Below are 17,896 nucleotides of genomic sequence, written 5' to 3' on the forward strand. Positions count from 1 at the left end.
TTACGACACATTCTTCTTTTCTTTCCTTTGAGAAATTTCTATTTTAATGAATGATTCTATTTTGATCAATTTTAAGAACTGACCTTCTGATGTGATTGATGGACCAAATTTAATAAAATATTTTCTAACACAATAGATTTCCGTATTGGAAGATTTTTTTTTTTTTTTTTTTTTTGTCTTTTTTCGTGACCGGCAAGGGGATCGCAACCCTCGGTGTCGCTCCCGCATCTCGCTCAGCCAGTGAGCAGCCGGTCTGTATGTGGGATCCGAACCCTCGGCGGGAGCACTGCCGCGCTTCCCAAGCGGCGCACTGTAGCAGTGCGCCACCCGGCCGGCCCCGGTATTGGAAGATTTTTAATGAGACGTTGCACTATTGTAATGAAGATGGCAAATTTCATAGGAGCTTCGTATCACATAGACATTGGCCAAAAATGGACTGAATAGCCTTGCTTATATCTACAATTTCCTTTCCCACAAAGAATATTTAAAAAAAAAATAAAGTGTATATTTAAAGCTATTTCCTTACCCACACCCCATGCCATTCTCTAATTGTAAATTTGCAGAGAATGGACCTAAGCAGCAAAGCACAACTTTCCTTCATTTTGGCATCAGAACCACATTAGAGAAAATATTTACCTTAGCTTAGGTGAGGGGTGAGGACAGACTGGGGATGGACCCTTTGTAATTACTTTTTTTCAAGCTAGCAAAGTATTTTATTCAAATTAAGAAGTAACTACTGCAGGAATTCTAACTAGTTTCCTTGAATGAAAGCTAGTTAGAATTCCTGCAGTAGTTACTTCTTAATTTGAGTAAAATATTTTTTCTTTTTTACCCTCCCACCTTTTTTTCTCCCCCCACCAAATTAAAAATGAAATTATGAGAAAGAAGTCATCATACCGGTCCGCTCACTGGTTGAGCGCAGTGTGGGCGCGACACCTAGGGTTGCGATCCCGTTACCGGTCACGAAAAAAAAAAAAAAAAAAGTCGTCATAAATTAAGAAAAAATGGAAGATGTTTAAAAAATAATTGAGTCAGAGCTATAAAATGGTTCCTGTGTTAGTTTTGTTTTTTTATTTTTTGGTAAATTTATATAGAGGATTCGTAAGGAATAGAAACATATGCATTCTAAAAGAAAATAAAGGTGTGTGTCAGAACTCAAGTGACTTGAATGTGATGTGTTCAGCATTTTGTGGTGACTGTTGGGTATTATAGCACACTGGCTTTCCCTGCACAAACACCATCTCTCCTATCTCCTTTAACATTCTGTACCATTTATTCTCTTCTGAGCTCAAAATCAAAATTAGCTACAATAAATAGTCTTTTTCTGAAGAAGCATTTGATGTTTTGTATAAATAAGCATATTAATTCCATATAAATGTAACCATTCCTATGTAGCAATTAGAGACAGTCATGCACCATTTAGAATTCACTAGTTCTCTAATAATGGCCAAAGGAGCTCAGAAGAACTGTTTTAGGCAATCATGAGAACAGGCTGATAGAAATTGTGCTTCACTTAATACATGTGGTAGTGCTTTAAAAATTACTCTAAATCCATACTACATTTTCTGGTGACAATAGCCTCCTTTATTTGGATTTTGTAAGATCGGCCTTAATTGACTTGTGGTTTTAGTATTTTAGCTTTGAAAAATCCTGAAATTACTTGACCTTCTTTTCAAAATCCAAGGTTGAGAGTCTTTTGTTGTCCAGACAGAAGACTTCCCAGAAACAAAATCACCCTTGATTTGCTTAGTTTTCTCAGTACTAAGAACATTTCATAGGTCTAAGAATAGATAAAATTTACAGACATCACACATTGGAACTTCTCATTGTTAAAACACTTTGTATTAATGTAAATGATTTTTGCTAATTAATGCATGAACATGTATTTAGTTGTAAAAGATGTGTATTTGTCCATGTGTGTAATTAATTGCTTCCAGATGTTCATGTTCGTTTCAAGCAATGTTCTCATTAGTTAGTCCTCTTCATATTCTTGAGAAGAGGAAAGGGGACAGTTGTTTGATGTTTATTTTATTGAGAGAGGTATTTATACACCAAGCTGATAGATCATTCAGTAAAAATTATTAAGGAAAAGTCAACAGACTGTTGTGAAAGGAATTTGGTTTCGAGAGTGATTTCTACCTCACAGTCCATGCAAGCACGTGTTTTACAGAGTCATTCATTTTAAGGGGAAAGAGGAACAGAACTTTTTCCCTAATTTTAAAAAAAAGTTATTATTAAGGTCATGCATGCTCATTGTAAAAAAAATAGGCATAAAATGAAAATCAAAAGTCCTCTTTGCCCTGCCTCATTTATTTCTAGTATGAAAAGTTTAGAAGTTTATCCATTATGAATAAAGCACACTGGTCAGAGGTCACTGGGTTATTGTATCCTATCTTTTAGTTTCAGATTTAGCCTTTATTTAAATGATTTGTCTTCATTACTTTTTAAATTATTGTTGTTTTTAACCTTTAATCACTTTTTTTCTTTTCTAGTTTATTCCCATGCCTGTACTCTATGGTGTATTCCTGTACATGGGGGTAGCATCCCTTAATGGTGTGCAGGTGAGTTGTCTGTAGCAATATAAGTATAGTAGTAAGTTTTTCTCATAATAAGAATAGTCCAGTCATAGATCTTTGGAGAAATGTGCTAATCAACTGCTCGGTTTTTAAAACACATTTATTTTCAACTTTCTCCTCTAGTCAGTCACCTGCTTTTCATTTCCAATTTAATCAACAAAGTTAGCTGCTGTTAACAAATGTTATCATATATACACATTCTTGAAATAGGCTATTAAAAGTCATTCGACCAGAAAAGGGAGAGAGCTCTAATCTTTCTTTTCCTTTCTTCTTTCTTTCTCCCCGTTTCTCCCCCTCTCTCCCACTCTGTCTCTGTCTCTGTCTCTCTTTCTGTGTGTGTTTCAAGAAGGACATCTAACTCTTTCAGTGTGCTCTTCAAGATAGTACTTATACAACAGGCTATTCTTATGTGATTTGCTTTTCACATGGCTGAGATCAATAAAAGAATAAATTCAATGTGGTTTATGTGCTGCTTTTGTTGAAAACTTCATCAATTCACAACTTTGGTAAAACCGACCCCCTTTTTAAAAAAAATCATTAGGGAAAACTTGGTAAGCAACTTTGTCTTTCAACTGAATTTTAATTTAATTGGCACCAGGAAACTGGAAGTACTTCTGCTGCTTTCTGGCACCTTGTTAATTGTAGCCCTATTTAGCACTTAGTAATGTTTTAATGGGAAAAGACTGCATGTTCTGTGAACTCATAAGAATTTATTTGAACCTCTTCAAAATAGTCCTTGCTTTCATTTATTAATTTTAGAGTAATTTGGTTTTAGAGTCAGAGCTGGGAAAGTGGCCAGACCCCCCAAAAGAGAAAAGGCTACTTTACTTTTTTCTGTTTAGGTCCGTTGAGTAGAGTTCTTCACCATTTGGATGTTTGTTACAAAAATACAAGGTGATTCTTCATAGACTGAACTAGATGAATGTGAATGTGGGCTTATTTGGGCCCATGAAACTTTTGAGAAGTATAAATTTGTAAAAATATTTTATTTTTACCTGCTGTTGTAAATATTCTTTATTCCCCTAAATGGAAAAATATGAAACAAAAATGGCTCCCAAACTAATAGTTCTTATTTTTATCCTTAAAGATCTGGTCTAGATCAGAAGTTTGTATGTATTATTCGGCTTTATCAGTTGAAACTCAGTACAAGTTCATTTAATAAAAAAGAAGAAAAAAATCAAATATGTCATAATGATGGGAAAAAACAGCTGAAGGAACAGCTAGTGGCTTTCTTAAATTGTGCAGTGCTATTGCCCCTAATGCTTTTTCTCCTTTTTCTTACTTTTCTCTTGACTCTTCCCACTTCTAGAATTTTTGGCAAGATCTGATTTAGTAAGAAATTTTGTAACCTAATCTTTATAAATGAGAAGGTCCCCACCACTCAAAAATGGCACTAGAGGGAGAAAGAAAACCCTTTCAATAGGAAATCACTCCAGAGAAGATTGTCTGTGATAGTCTAGTTTACCTTTAGACTTCTCCTTCCCCTGCGGAAAGAAAATAGAGATATTATTTCAGAGTTCTTATCATATAACGGTTCAATTCAGCAGCTGTTTACTAGGCATCTTCTATTGAAAGACTCTATGATAGGTTCTTAAATATCATCCCATTCATCATTACCGATGTCAACTCAGCAGTTATTCTTTGAAATACAGCACCAGGCACATACTTAATAGTCATTTCCATATCTGCTTATACATGACTGTGTGATAGCCTCTCTTAGATTCACAAACTCACTGTAATATTCATGAGGCTTTTCTCTGAAAAGAAATGGTAATACATGCTGAATGTATTAGTCAAATTATGCCATAGTTAAGTAATGTGCAATTTATGAAAATATAAATGCATTCCCATTTTCAAGTTGGATACTTCCTTTGTATCTTTAAGACATCCTGAAATGTATATGATGCATAGTCATCCCCTCTTCTTTTGGATAAGATAACCGAGGCAGAGTAAGATATATGAATTAAATGTCTCCCTTCAGCATGTCATTACTAAAATAGGCACAAGATCCTGTCTCTTGAGACTCAGATGGTGAAAATAGAAACTAGGAGATGAGCATCTAGAATTTATCTTTTGCTATGTGACTTTATCCTTTGGTGGCCACTTATCTCATATATCTGCATAACATTCCTGCAAACTAACAACAAAAATCAGGAGCCTTGTACTATCTTACTGTGCTAGACTGAATTTCTGTACCTTTAACCAGTGCTTTGTCTTCTGGAAAGGATACTGCTTGCCTCAATTATAGAATATAAATCACTAGTGGTTAGTTAGGCATAGTGGACATGACTTTATATACCAGCTTTTGAAGTAATGCAGTTGGACTCTCTCCCCCTTTCCTCCCCAGTTCATGGATCGCCTGAAGCTGCTTCTGATGCCCCTGAAGCATCAACCTGACTTTATCTACCTGCGACATGTCCCCCTACGCAGAGTCCACCTGTTCACTTTCCTGCAGGTGTTGTGTCTGGCCCTGCTCTGGATCCTCAAGTCAACTGTGGCTGCTATCATTTTTCCAGTCATGGTAGGGATTCTTTTAATTGAACCTACTCTTGAGGTGATATTGATATCATGTGGTTATTGTGATATGGAAGACGTATCTTTGATGTGTGGTTCCACTTTTTTCCAGCTTTGACCTCATCACTTTGATCAATTGTAATTTAAGTTTCTTATGTCTATAGTTGTCTGTGGTGGACCTTAGAGTCAGGTTCTCCTGAGTTCAAATACTGGCTCTGGTTCTTACTGGTCTATGAACCTCTTGGAGCTGCCATTGACTCATCAGCAAAATCTTATTGTTTTTCTGAGCATCAATAATGAATATCAAGCATACAGCACAGTGCCTGACACGTAGTAGATACCAGGGCACGTTAGTTATTTTAAAAATATTGTACAATAGAATCAATGTAAATAAGAGTAAAGGACATTTCGGTCCAAATAATAGCAAAGATTGATGACTTAACGAGAAATCATCCCATGCATTAAAAGAAATGGAGAGAGGAGTTCAGATGTTGATGTTCTCGTGGTTTGCATCACACTAAGTTTAAGGATAAGACTGGACTCTCTATCCTTGTTATGATAGTGATGAGAAGCAAGGTAAAGCAACTAACATTCCGTTCTGAATCACGAGTGAAACAAGGGGAAAAGGAAATGCAAGCTTCTGTATTTGGCTTCACTACTGAATTTATACTTTACCGTACATAACTCTCCATTTCTTACAATAAAAACACACAGACATATACTTAAAACAGGTCACAAAACTAGCCCCTGCTCTGTTCTATCTCCCACACAACTTTGGAAACAAAATTTTCATATATCACCTCCTTTTATTTTTTATAAAAATCCTCTTACTCTTAGTCAGGATTATTATTTTATTTTGTTTTATATATATTTGTTGTTTGTAATTGTTTTTTTTCTTTCAGGAGCACAGAAAAAAATGGTATAAAATACTAGTGATATTTAAGTCAGGTTTTTTTTTTCTTAATGCTCCCTTGTGTCTTACTCCCCCCCCCCCCCCCCCCCCCCCTCCTCTTTCTTCCCGCAGCACAGAAAACACTGGTATAAAATACTAGTGATATTTAAGTCAGGTTTTTTTTTTCTTAATGCTCCCTTGTGTCTTCCCCCCCCCCCCCCCTCCTCTTTCTTCCCGCAGCACAGAAAACACTGGTATAAAATACTAGTGATATTTAAGTCAGGTTTTTTTTTTCTTAATGCTCCCTTGTGTCTTCCCCCCCCCCCCCCCTCCTCTTTCTTCCCGCAGCACAGAAAACACTGGTATAAAATACTAGTGATATTTAAGTCAGGTTTTTTTTTTCTTAATGCTCCCTTGTGTCTTCCCCCCCCCCCCCCCTCCTCTTTCTTCCCGCAGCACAGAAAACACTGGTATAAAATACTAGTGATATTTAAGTCAGGTTTTTTTTTTCTTAATGCTCCCTTGTGTCTTCCCCCCCCCCCCCCCCCCGAACTACATTATCTTACTGGAAAACATACTGAGTGTGAGAAATGACTCACATTCACCTATTAGTATTATCCACTTACCTATTAATTTTGCTAAAACCAGGAAGAACAAAGCTAGACCAGGGTAAATTTTAAATATATCCAGTAAATCACTTACTGCTTAAGCTAAATAATAATTAAAAATGCTGTACCTTTATAAGGTGTTTTTATTTTTTTGGAGCTTTTATTTGGTCGCAAAACAATCCTGTAATATCAGCAGAGTAAATGTTATTAATTTCTCTAGGAGATGAAGAAACCAACATATATAGAACATGATGTGATAAAGACACTATTTAATTTGCAGCAGAGCCAGGCCTCCTGTAACTTGCTGCACACTAATTTTACTCTTGATCAAAGATATTTTAAATGTACCTTCAGAAGTTACTCTTCAAGAGAAGTTCGTAGAACCAAAGATCCAGAGGTCAAGGAATACTTGTTTTGGAAGCAAACATCTGGACCCTTTGTATTGTTCCTTCATCTGGTTTCATGATCTTAGATAACACACTCAACATCTCTAAGCTCCAGTTTCCTCAGCTATAAGATGAAGATAATAATATCTACTTTTTGGGTTTGTTGTGAAGAATAAATGAGATAATTTTGGCTAAGAGTTTTTAGCACAGTATCTGACACATGGTAAGTATTCAGTTAATGGTAGTGATTGGTGTAGTCCACAAATGAAATAGTCTATGCATTCTCAAATACTATCTCATTGTTAACACTTCGAAGATACCTTAGTGTACTTTGTGTTGTATAGATTTTCTTGACTTTTTAATTTGGAATAATGAGAAGTCATATGCAAGCTACTTTTTGCCTTTAAACTTTATTTTATGAAAAATCTGACATAGAAGGAATTGGTTTTGAAAAATAATACTTCTGTATAAAAATTCTAATTAATGCGACCAGTATGTTCCAGTGAACAAAACAAAGTGAGTTTCAACTAAGACTCTTATGAAACAACATTTCCTATTAAGAAAATGATTATGGTTTGCTTAATATAAGCCCATATAGTCAAGACGAGTTCTATCATACTTTAGCCTTATACAAAATAGGTTTTTGCAGACTTTGATAGGCAGTATCAAAACTCATTGTGACTTCATATGACATGGTGTCTTTCTACTTTTTATATTTGTCCTTCCAGATCTTGGCACTTGTAGCTGTCAGAAAAGGCATGGACTACCTCTTCTCCCAGCATGACCTTAGCTTCCTCGATGATGTCATTCCAGAAAAAGACAAGAAAAAGAAGGAGGATGAGAAGAAAAAGAAAAAGAAGAAGGGAAGTCTGGACAGTGACAATGATGATGTAAGAAACTTTCAAACATTCCAAAGTAAAGCTAGTTAAAGAAAAAAAATGCGAAAACTGTACTTTTTTATACCTGATGTGAGATGGAAGTCTAAGTTCTAAGAATGTTAGAACTAAGAACGGCTGTGTGACCTACCGCTCATTTCACCTCCATTTGCCTCTTATATTCTCTCTTTGGTTTTTTTGAAGTCTTAGATTTTCTCTTTGTTTTTTTCTGAAGTCTTCCTGTAGCTGTTGATGCACTAATAAAGACATCATAACTTCTGGGGGGAAAAAAACACCATGTTTTAAGCACTCCAGTATTATAGATATAAAGGAAGTTTGCTCTTTAATGCTATAAAATGTATTTGGTTTGCTATTGACAATCCAGGATTTATATTTGAGATAATAACTCAATTTTATGTAATTTTAAGCCTAATGTATACAGAGCTTGGTGACCTCACCTCCCATGATCTGTGTATCTTTTTGCATAGGCTCTCAACCAAAGTCCTGTGCTGTTATATTATACTAGCATTGTATATATGCTAACATGATTTGACATTATTTCTCCTTAACTCTTAAGTAAAATGGAAAGGGAATTGGAGTTTGGGGTCTTTTTATATAATTAGAGCAGTCAGTGTCATGGTCTAGATGGTCCTCCTGCTATTGAGTGATCAAGCTAAGAAATGAAATTATTGCCTATTTTTTTTTCTTTAGGAGATTATTTCACAGAAATACAGATGCTCCAGTAGGAATCTATAATCAGTGCAAGGAGGAAAGCTGAGAGTTTTCTCTAATACACACACACACACACACACACACACACACACACACACACACACACACACACAGTGTATTCAAGTTGCTTTTGAAAAAAATTGCCAAAATGACATTTTCCATATGAAAATTTGTTGTGGAGTTTGCATAGTGAAGTATCATAAATGTCCTTTTTGTGTGTCACTACCCATTCTAAAGTAGGAATATAATCAATTTTTAGTATCTACTCAGTACTTGATAACTTCGATCATGCTTACCTCATAATAACTGTTTAAAGTGTATATGTTTGTTCCCATTTTACAGTTGAGGAAATTTGCACTGAGAAATGTTAAATCTTTTTTTCCCCAGATTTATTGAGGCATGATTAAAAAATAAAATTGTATATATTAAAGGTGAACAACGTGATGCTTTGAAATCATATTTAAGTCATTTTTCTAAATGTACACAGCTATAAATAGCAAAGCCAAAACTGTAATCCAGGTTGCTCTGGTTATTTTCAACTGGTCAGGCTGTCTGATTGTATTCTTTCTGTAGAACTTGGAAATAGTACAGTGAAGGAAGGTAACAGACCGAATTGGATTTCAGATAAACTGATTCAATAAGAAAAACTAAATATATGAGGCACATTTAGCTAAAGAGTAAAAGAGTCTGACAGAGCTTTTATGACTGTCATCATCCATCTGCAGTGAGAGCAGGTGTATAGATTTTCTGTTTCCAATGATGACAAAAAAAGAGAATGTGTTTAAACTGCAGCAGAAATTAAGATACTGTATTAAGAAGAATTACATGTTTACAAAATGAATAGAAATCAAAATTTGAAATGAATTTCTGGATCACTCGTGAAAAAAAGTTTACCTGAAATATTAAGATGATTAAAGCAGTACTTCATCTTGAATTTTGAAAATGGGCACCTCAGTTTATGTACAGGGGAACCAAACTTAAAAATTTGTTACATATTACAAACGTGTTAAGTAATATTTTAGAATCCTCTTCTCTAATGGTTTTTAAGAAAAAATAATAAAATATTAACTTTTGGTAGTGCTTTAAATTTACTGCTCTCTGGGGACAAAAGTTGGATCAAATGAGCTCTTGAGAAGTTTCTTGGATACAATTTTCAGCAAATCATATTTAGCAGTGCTATTCTTTTATCAGTATTTAACATTTTCAACTCCATATTTCCAACAGATTTCTTAACGATAATGTATAATACTTATTTCTTCCCCTCTTCCTCTTCTCTAGCCCCTCTACCCAAATAAACATATATATTCCTAGACAATGAAACCATCCAGGCAATGCAGAGTACATCTGTGCAGTAAGTTATATGTGTTGAGCCCATTATTTGGGGCTCTACATTTGGAAGGTGGCTCTCCTGAGGTTCACCTGATATTGTGTGGTGTGAACACAAGGATGCAAGGAGCCACACCAGGACACAGGGGGAACAATTCTGATATGAATGAACAGAAATAGTGAGAATTATGGCTTGTCAACATTTGGAACCACTCACAGTCATTTTTGAACTTTCCTGGTAGACTGTGATTAAGGGTTGGCTGCTAACATGTCCATCTATAAGTACTATTATTTGGGGAAATATTTGAAATACTGTACTGTTAATAAGACTTATTGTTCTTGACATTTTCATAAAGGTAGGTACATGTGGCATCTTCATTATTTTTTTTCTTTTTTTGTCAATTTAAGTTCAATGTCTTAGTTCTCTAGAAGGATCTTGTAGCTCATTATCATCTTTTGATTTCATAAAGACGTTTCCAATGTGGGTAGTAGGCTTTATGTTAAGATTTTTTTTTTGTTTTTTGGCCCCTAGTTTTCATTTTTTTTCTTTCCACTAAAGGTTGTCTCCTCAGTACTTTCAGTGAAGAGATGAATTGAATCTTTTCAGTTCAAACATAGACTTGGATTCCATATAGTGAATTTTTTTAAAAAGTCAAGTGGTAATCCTGCGGAAATATATTACAGTTTGGGTGAGGTGGACTGTTCTTTCATCAGCCCAGTGATTAGCTGTCTGGTTTTATCATTTTTGGAGGTTATGATTCTCTGCTTATCTGGCCAACATAGGCACCTTCCTCTTGATTTTATTTTCTCATGTTTTGCTTACATTTTCAAATATCTTTGGTACAAGCAAATTGAAATTGATCTTAAAACATAAAATAGTATTTGATAGAGTATTAGTGTAAGGGAGGTTTATTTCGAGTGCCATGTAGAGGACACTTTGTAGATGTTAAAGTCTTCTTATTTTGGAAGAAAAGATGGGCCATGGTTTTCCTGGAGGTGAAATCAGAGAGCATGAATGAAACAAGAATTTCAAGACCATATTACAGTTTAGGAAGATTCCTAGGTTTAATCTTCCACATTGAGAATATTTGCTTCACACATACAGCAACCCATAAAAGTTTGCTGATTGTAAATCCAGCTTGTGGAAAGCCTTACAATTAAGTGGCAGTGATCTCCATTTGGTGTGATTCTAGTTTTAATTGACTCAGTTTCGTTAGCCCAGAAGAGAGGAAAACAAATGTGAGGGGGAAAGATGGTGTCGATTTGAAAAGTTAGCAAACAGGAAATGATTATATCTAGGGTTTTTTTCCTTAGTACTATGTAAATGATAATATGATAGGTTTGATCAATACTGGGAGGTAGGAATGAGTGTGTAATGTAAACATTCTCAAAACTGTTGTACATTTCTTTCACAGTCTGACTGCCCATACTCAGAAAAAGTTCCAAGTATTAAAATTCCAATGGACATCATGGAACAGCAACCTTTCCTAAGTGATAGCAAACCTTCCGACAGTGAGTAGAACTAACCTCCTGCATGCTCGCTTGAATATGATTTGCACTTGCAGAGAAAAAACTTTAGAACTATCATCTATACTAAGTTTCCTTCTATTTCGTTTTTCATTTTTCTGTATGAAGATTTATACTTAATTATTATGAAACTTTTATTTTTACATTCCCTTAACTTCACTCTTAACTTCTTCCTTTTATCCATAGCCTTTTAAATTTTTGTTTGGTGGTCTTGTCTCCTCCCCAAGTCATCATCGGTTTTTTTCAATTGCTAAACTTGTAATCAGGTTTTTAATTGTTTTTTCTTTTTTTCCACTGTTATTTAGAATTGCAGCTTATAGTACTACATCACTGTCTGTTACTGTTTGTCTTCCTTAGGTTTCAACCAATGGCCAAATCAGCTCAAAAGAGAAATTGCATCATGGGTCTCTCAATAATCAATGAATCAATTGTTAATATTGAAAATCTGGAGTAATTGTTTTCAATTAAATTGGCAATCGTAAAATATTAGCACAACCTTTTAGGTATAACTCATAAGATATGTGTTTTTTTTTCTAACTTCTTCATTATCATTTCCCTTCTGCTATTTAGAGATTGTCATTGTAACTGCAGTGGTCTTTCTGTGGTAATAGCCTGGTGGCTACAGTGTAATGGTTTGTGACATGCCATCTTTTTTTTTGTAATTGAGTTAACAGGCCACTTGAAAAGGGGGAAAATCTCTGTAGTAACATTAGCAAACATCTCAAGTTTTTCCACTGGCAAGGAGCAATCACCACCAAAATACTTTCCACTTTTATTTCTTATTTGAAGAAAATATATTCTTCTAGATCCAGATGTACTTTGAAGTATACTGATCTATTACAGGAAAAAAGACAGTTGAGACACTTTTATTTCTATTTGACAATGCCACTTCAACTTCAATAAGAGATTACTGTTACCAAGAAAAGTTTGAAATGAATGACTATTGGTTTAAAAATGTATATATTAGTTATTAATTGCTGAGTAACAAATTACCACAGAATTTAGCAGCTGAAAATAACAAACATGTATTTTCTCACAGTTCCTGACATTCAGAAATTTATGAACAGCTGAATTTCATGGTCACAGGGTCTCTCATGAGATTGCTGTTAAGCTGTCAAATTGACAGCTGGGGCTGAGTCTCTGAAGACTTGATTGGAACTTGGGATCTGCTTACAAGCTCACTCATGGGGCTCTTAGAAGGAAGTTTTAGTTCCTTGGCCCATGGGCATCTCCATAGGGCTGCCTATGATATGGCTTCCCCTAAAGTCAGTGATAAAGAGAGAGAAACTAAGACAGAGGCTTGGTTTCTTTTATAACTGAATCTCAGAAGTGACCTAACATCACTCTGCCATATTCTGTTGGTTGTGCAGACCAACCCTGTTAAAATATGGAGAGGAATTACACAAGAACATAAATACTAGGAGACAGAGATCATTGGGGGCCGTATTAGGGGCTGGCTGCCACCCTGGGTTTAAAGAACAAAGAGTGAAAGCAGTCTTACCTTTGGTATCCTATTTGTAATCTGTAACTTGTGACTGACGCTAATTTCTGCTCGCTCCTATCAATGAGATTTGGTTACAAATTTATTTTTGAATTAAGCTTCCCAAACCATGTTCTGACTTCATGTTTTATCTTTAGAGTATTAATAGCAAAAGGAGACCGTGAAATATGTGAACACAGCCTATATGTTTTCTGCTGGCATTGTAACCTGGTAAAGCCCCTTCTAAGTATAATGCAAAGGCTGCTTAACTAAACCAAACATCACCAGCAAATCTGAGGCTCATGGAAAAAGTTTACGTGCCAGTTGTTCTTCATCCTCTCAAAAATTCTTTAAAAGGATAAACTGAGAGTTGATCTGATATTAAAGGTTTACTTAGGCAAAATACACGTGATCATTCTGACTGATGTATTTTCTAATGTCATGCTAATCTTTATAATTCATTAAAGAGCAAAATTGATAGAAGCAGAATCACACGCAGTATAAGTAAATAACTCAAACGTTTTTATCCCCATGAATAAGAGCAGGACAGAATTGTGAATGCTGAATATGGAAGGACATTGAAGGGCAAGTCTTAGACATTACGAAGATGCTATCACCCTCTAAAAATGATTCCCCTCTTGCCTTTCTTACTGAAAAGACAACAGTGGTCCATCCCAGAAAACCTAAAGTAAAGGAAACTAAGTGATTTTGGCTTCATCACACTAATGAGATTCTTAGCTTGATATGGTGTTTATTGAAATTGTCTAAACTTATCTTTCTTACTCTTTCCAGTTGTGAAAGATGCATCTGTTTTCGTGAAGATTTTTGTTTTGACTATAGTTTTATACTTTACCCAAGACCTACTATTTATGATTTAAAAAAATTTTTTTTTCCAGGAGAAAGATCACCGACATTCCTTGAACGCCACACATCATGTTGATAAAATTCCTTTCCTTCCATCACTTGGTATGCCAAGGTAAAGGAGAGCCCAGGATTTCACGTTATTCTGTGGGGTGATTGCTCCACAGAAATGTGGTCAGTGGTGGGTTATTGGCAGAACTTCCTGTCCTTCTTTTCCATGATTTATCTTAAAGAAATTACCCAACGACTGAAACTCGTGTCAGATTTTACTGGTAAAAAGCATTCTAAGAGACCTACTTACTCTTAGAAATAATGGAATCTTTCAGTGTCATTAATTCACAGCCCAGGATCAGCATTAGTTCTTATAACGTCAGTGCTGTCCCCTGATTTAGGGGTGACTGGTGTTTCCTGGCAGCTCTCTTCCAGTAGTTTCCTTCCCTTTTAAGAAGGCTCTAGAGAGTTCAGATCCTCCTCAATTCTCAAGAGTGATATCACTGAATGTTTTTAATCAGGTCAGTCTTTTTGTCCTTTAATTTTTGACAGTATTACCCATCTGGTAATCTCTCTTCTCTTTTTTTGAGGGGGCAGAAAGTATTTTTTTTTTCCTTTTATTAAATCCGGGTATGAGATTTTATCAGATCTTTACTTGAATTTTTTGACTATTGGTATCTTCAACCCATTTAAAAATGTTTGTTTTTAATACACAAGGATGAGATAAGTATTAAAAGAGAGCAAAGAATGACAGATTTGACTTCTGTATAATGCATAAACACTTGACAAACGATAAAAGAAATCTGGTTTGCTTACTATGTCTTTTCCTTTTCTTTTTCATTTTCCTCTAGTCCTCCTAGAACTCCAGTAAAAGTTGTGCCTCAAATAATAATAGAACTTGAGCCTGAAGACAATGATTATTTCTGGAGGAGCAAGGGAACAGAAACTACATTGTAACCTGTTTATCTTTCTTAACACTGACAATTGTTGTTAATGTTCTTGTTTTTTTGGTCTGTTCATTTTTTAATTTTTGTTGTTTAAGTTTTTGGTCACTGGCCAAATAATACAGTGCTCTCTCTGCTTCTGTCTTGCATAGGTAAAATCAAGACAATAAGTGCACCTTTTTAAAAAAACACCATCTGAGGAATCCCCCTTTTGTTCTTATACTTTCAGATGTGTCCTCTGACAACCAAATTTCTCTGTCACTCAAGACATGCACAGATCCTGTTCTTTTCCTCTATTAAGCAGAGGACAAAAGTATTAAGGATTTTATAACACCTTTCATTAAAATATTGAAGGAACTTGATAATTTTATCTTTGAAGCTTTGCTTACTGGCTTGTCTTTGGTAGAACAAACCGTGACCTCCAGACAGAGTTCCTTCTCGCTTCTAGAGCTCTCCAGAACTGGAAAAAGTGTTGCTATTCTAACTTGCTCTTGCTTGTAAACCTTAATTTTAGAGTTATCAAAAGAAGAAAAACTAAAGGTACTTTACTTCCTATAGAAAAAACCATTGCCATCATTGTAGCAAGTGCTGGAATGTCCCTTTTTCCTATGCAACATTTTTTAACCCTTTAATGAATTTATCTGTTGAGTACATTGAAGAATATTTTTCTTCCTAGATTTTGTTGTTTAAATTATGGGGCCTAACCTGCAACTTATTTTTTGTCAATTTTTTAAACTTTTTTTTAATTACTGTAAAGAAAATGAATTTTTTCCTGCAGCAGGAAACATAGTTTTGAGTAGTTCTACCTCTTATTTGTAGCTGCCAAGCTTTCTGTAAAAATTGTATTGTATATAATGTGATTTTTACACACACACACACACTAATACACAATCTCTAGGGTAAGCCAGAAGGCTAGATCAGATTAAAAACACCATGTTTCTAAGCATCCATTTTTCCCTTTCTGTAAAAGAAATTTAACTGTTCTATGAAGGAGATTGAGGGAGAAATGAGAAACTCCTGTGTAATGGGAATAACTGATGTTCTGATAATAGTAGTGTTTGGGCACAGATGCTGATTGTATTATTATGTTGATGTCCTATGCAGTATTGTTAGACATTTTTTCATTTTGAAATACCCGTATGTTTGTGTATAGGCTCTGTGTGTGGCTGGTGCACTTATGTTAGGTGTTTCTAACCAAAGTTAGAGAAAGAATGACAGTAGGCAAAGGGCAAAGTTATCCAGCCTCTGGTGTCAGTTTTCATAAAACCCAAACCACACATGAAATAATCCATCAGAATGATAAAATTCCAAGAAATTCACCATTATGCAGATCGGGATAAATATGTTTTATTATTCAGCAATGTCACCATCATTGACACAATAGCACACATTTACAGTATAAAATCCATAGGAATATTAATAGTCCATTCACATAATAAAGTATTATGGGAATGTAGAAATATCTGCAGAGGTATATGTGTATACACTTTAACAGTACTCTCTCACACATTTATAAGGATGCAAAGGTAATTCTCTATGATCGTGACATTTAGAATACATGTGTACATATATTAATATATGTTTATGTGTGTTTCAAATTACCAAATTGAAAATTAGACTTTTATTAACTAAATTTATCATGGTATTTAAATGTAATGTTTTTAATATGTTACATATATGAATGTATGTTAAACATAACATTTTAAAGTTTGAATTCATAATTTTGGATTATATAAAAATTGGGCTGTATCCTTACTGTAACAGGTGTTGGAGGACTACTGGAAGCAGAAGATACCTTTTATTTTATTTTCACAGTATGCACTTATTGACTCCTACTTGTTCTTATATTAATTAAATTGCAATTCTGTCCTCTTGAAATTTTGATTATAAAAATTTTGTTATCCTAAGTTGGCCATTACTTTTCTAGTATCTGATAACCTTAAAAGTTAATTTTATACAAATTAGGTATAAATGACCTCAATTTTTTCATTAAAATGATATTGGCAAATTACATGTTACTGTGTTAAAACTTCACATGCCAAATTTTGGCATCACATTTGTATTTAGAACTATCCTTAAAATGATTATTCTATATTATCTAGTTTTCTGTTACCCTAATATAAAGCTATACAAGAAGGCTTTCCCTTTTTCTTTACTGATGGGAGCTTCAATAAAATGTTTAAAACCCATCATAATAAATTCAACCTAGTTTATGATCTTGTTAAATTAAAGACATTTTTGTTTACTTTCTGAAAGCCCTTCATTACAGCCTTTGAGTAGATGTAAAAGCTATCTGCACCTCCATTTATGATTCATAATCTGTGATGGAAGGTTGGTATTCATGATATAAACACAGAATAGTACCTTACATTTGCTAAAAGGAACAGTTAATATTAAATCCTTTCAATATAATGGAACCCAGGAAAGTTTTTAAAAAATCATTGCTTTTAGAGGAACAGGAAGTAGTTAACCACGCTAGCAAGCAAAACCTGAGGCTCACAAAGAGTCACCAAATTAACTGTATTTTAATGGAATTTACTCATTGACTAAGAACTAACCAGATTTTCGGGTGGTTTTGTTTTTATGTAAACTGGACACAAATACAACAGTAAATTTTTACAAAGTGTTTCTCTGTGATGTGAATTTGGAGATAAAAGTTTCAAGTTGCTTGAAGTAAAGACTAATAAGTACACTCAGAGTTTTTAACCAGAAGTCCTGTGATTGTAGAAATTTACCGTTGGAGGGTAAGAGATGACTAGGCCAAGCGTCTGCCTTATCAAAACAGTGTACATGCCTCTGGTTTTGCATTTGAGAGAAAATCTCTTGGAGACACTTTTTTCCTTGACAAAAGTCACTCTCCTCTACTGTGTAAAACAACTACTTGGAATCCTAATTATTTTCTGTGCCATAGGCAATAGTGTACCTGCCTCTTCTTCCAGTCAAGGTTAAGGGTGAGAGATGGGGACAGGATTTAATGACTTAAGAAGGAGGAAGAAAAGAAAAACCTTCCTTCTCAGCCCCCACCTCAAAGAATGGGGGTAAAGCAGCTGTATGCTGTCAGTAGTTCAGTTTGTGTGTACTTCATGCACATGCACCAGCACACACAGAGTAAATCTTTTATCAGCTATATATTGGTGTTTAATGTAAAGAATGATTGTCTTCCAAGTTTTTAGTTCTTTTTTTT

The 17,896-nt window shown here is 34.7% G+C and overlaps 1 protein-coding gene across 2 annotated transcripts in view; it reads left to right on the forward strand.

The window, feature by feature from the left end:
• Positions 1 to 16,590, forward strand: part of SLC4A4 (solute carrier family 4 (sodium bicarbonate cotransporter), member 4) — a 209,139-nt gene extending 192,549 nt beyond the window's left edge. Inside the window, exons 18-23 of one of the 2 annotated variants that reach the window (XM_008579815.1) lie at positions 2,493 to 2,561; positions 4,924 to 5,097; positions 7,705 to 7,866; positions 11,325 to 11,421; positions 13,813 to 13,892; positions 14,620 to 14,705. In XM_008579815.1, the coding sequence (XP_008578037.1) occupies positions 2,493 to 2,561; positions 4,924 to 5,097; positions 7,705 to 7,866; positions 11,325 to 11,421; positions 13,813 to 13,856 (546 nt within the window). In that variant the 3' untranslated portion in view covers positions 13,857 to 13,892; positions 14,620 to 14,705. Of the gene's footprint in view, positions 1 to 2,492; positions 2,562 to 4,923; positions 5,098 to 7,704; positions 7,867 to 11,324; positions 11,422 to 13,812; positions 13,893 to 14,619 lie in introns of both variants that reach the window. The other variant, XM_008579814.1, reaches the window with a different exon arrangement.
• The last annotated feature ends 1,306 nt before the right edge of the window (positions 16,591 to 17,896 follow it).

This window comes from Galeopterus variegatus, unplaced genomic scaffold (genome assembly GCF_000696425.1).
Source record: "Galeopterus variegatus unplaced genomic scaffold, G_variegatus-3.0.2 Scaffold1961, whole genome shotgun sequence".
Taxonomy (NCBI): Eukaryota; Metazoa; Chordata; class Mammalia; order Dermoptera; family Cynocephalidae; genus Galeopterus; species Galeopterus variegatus.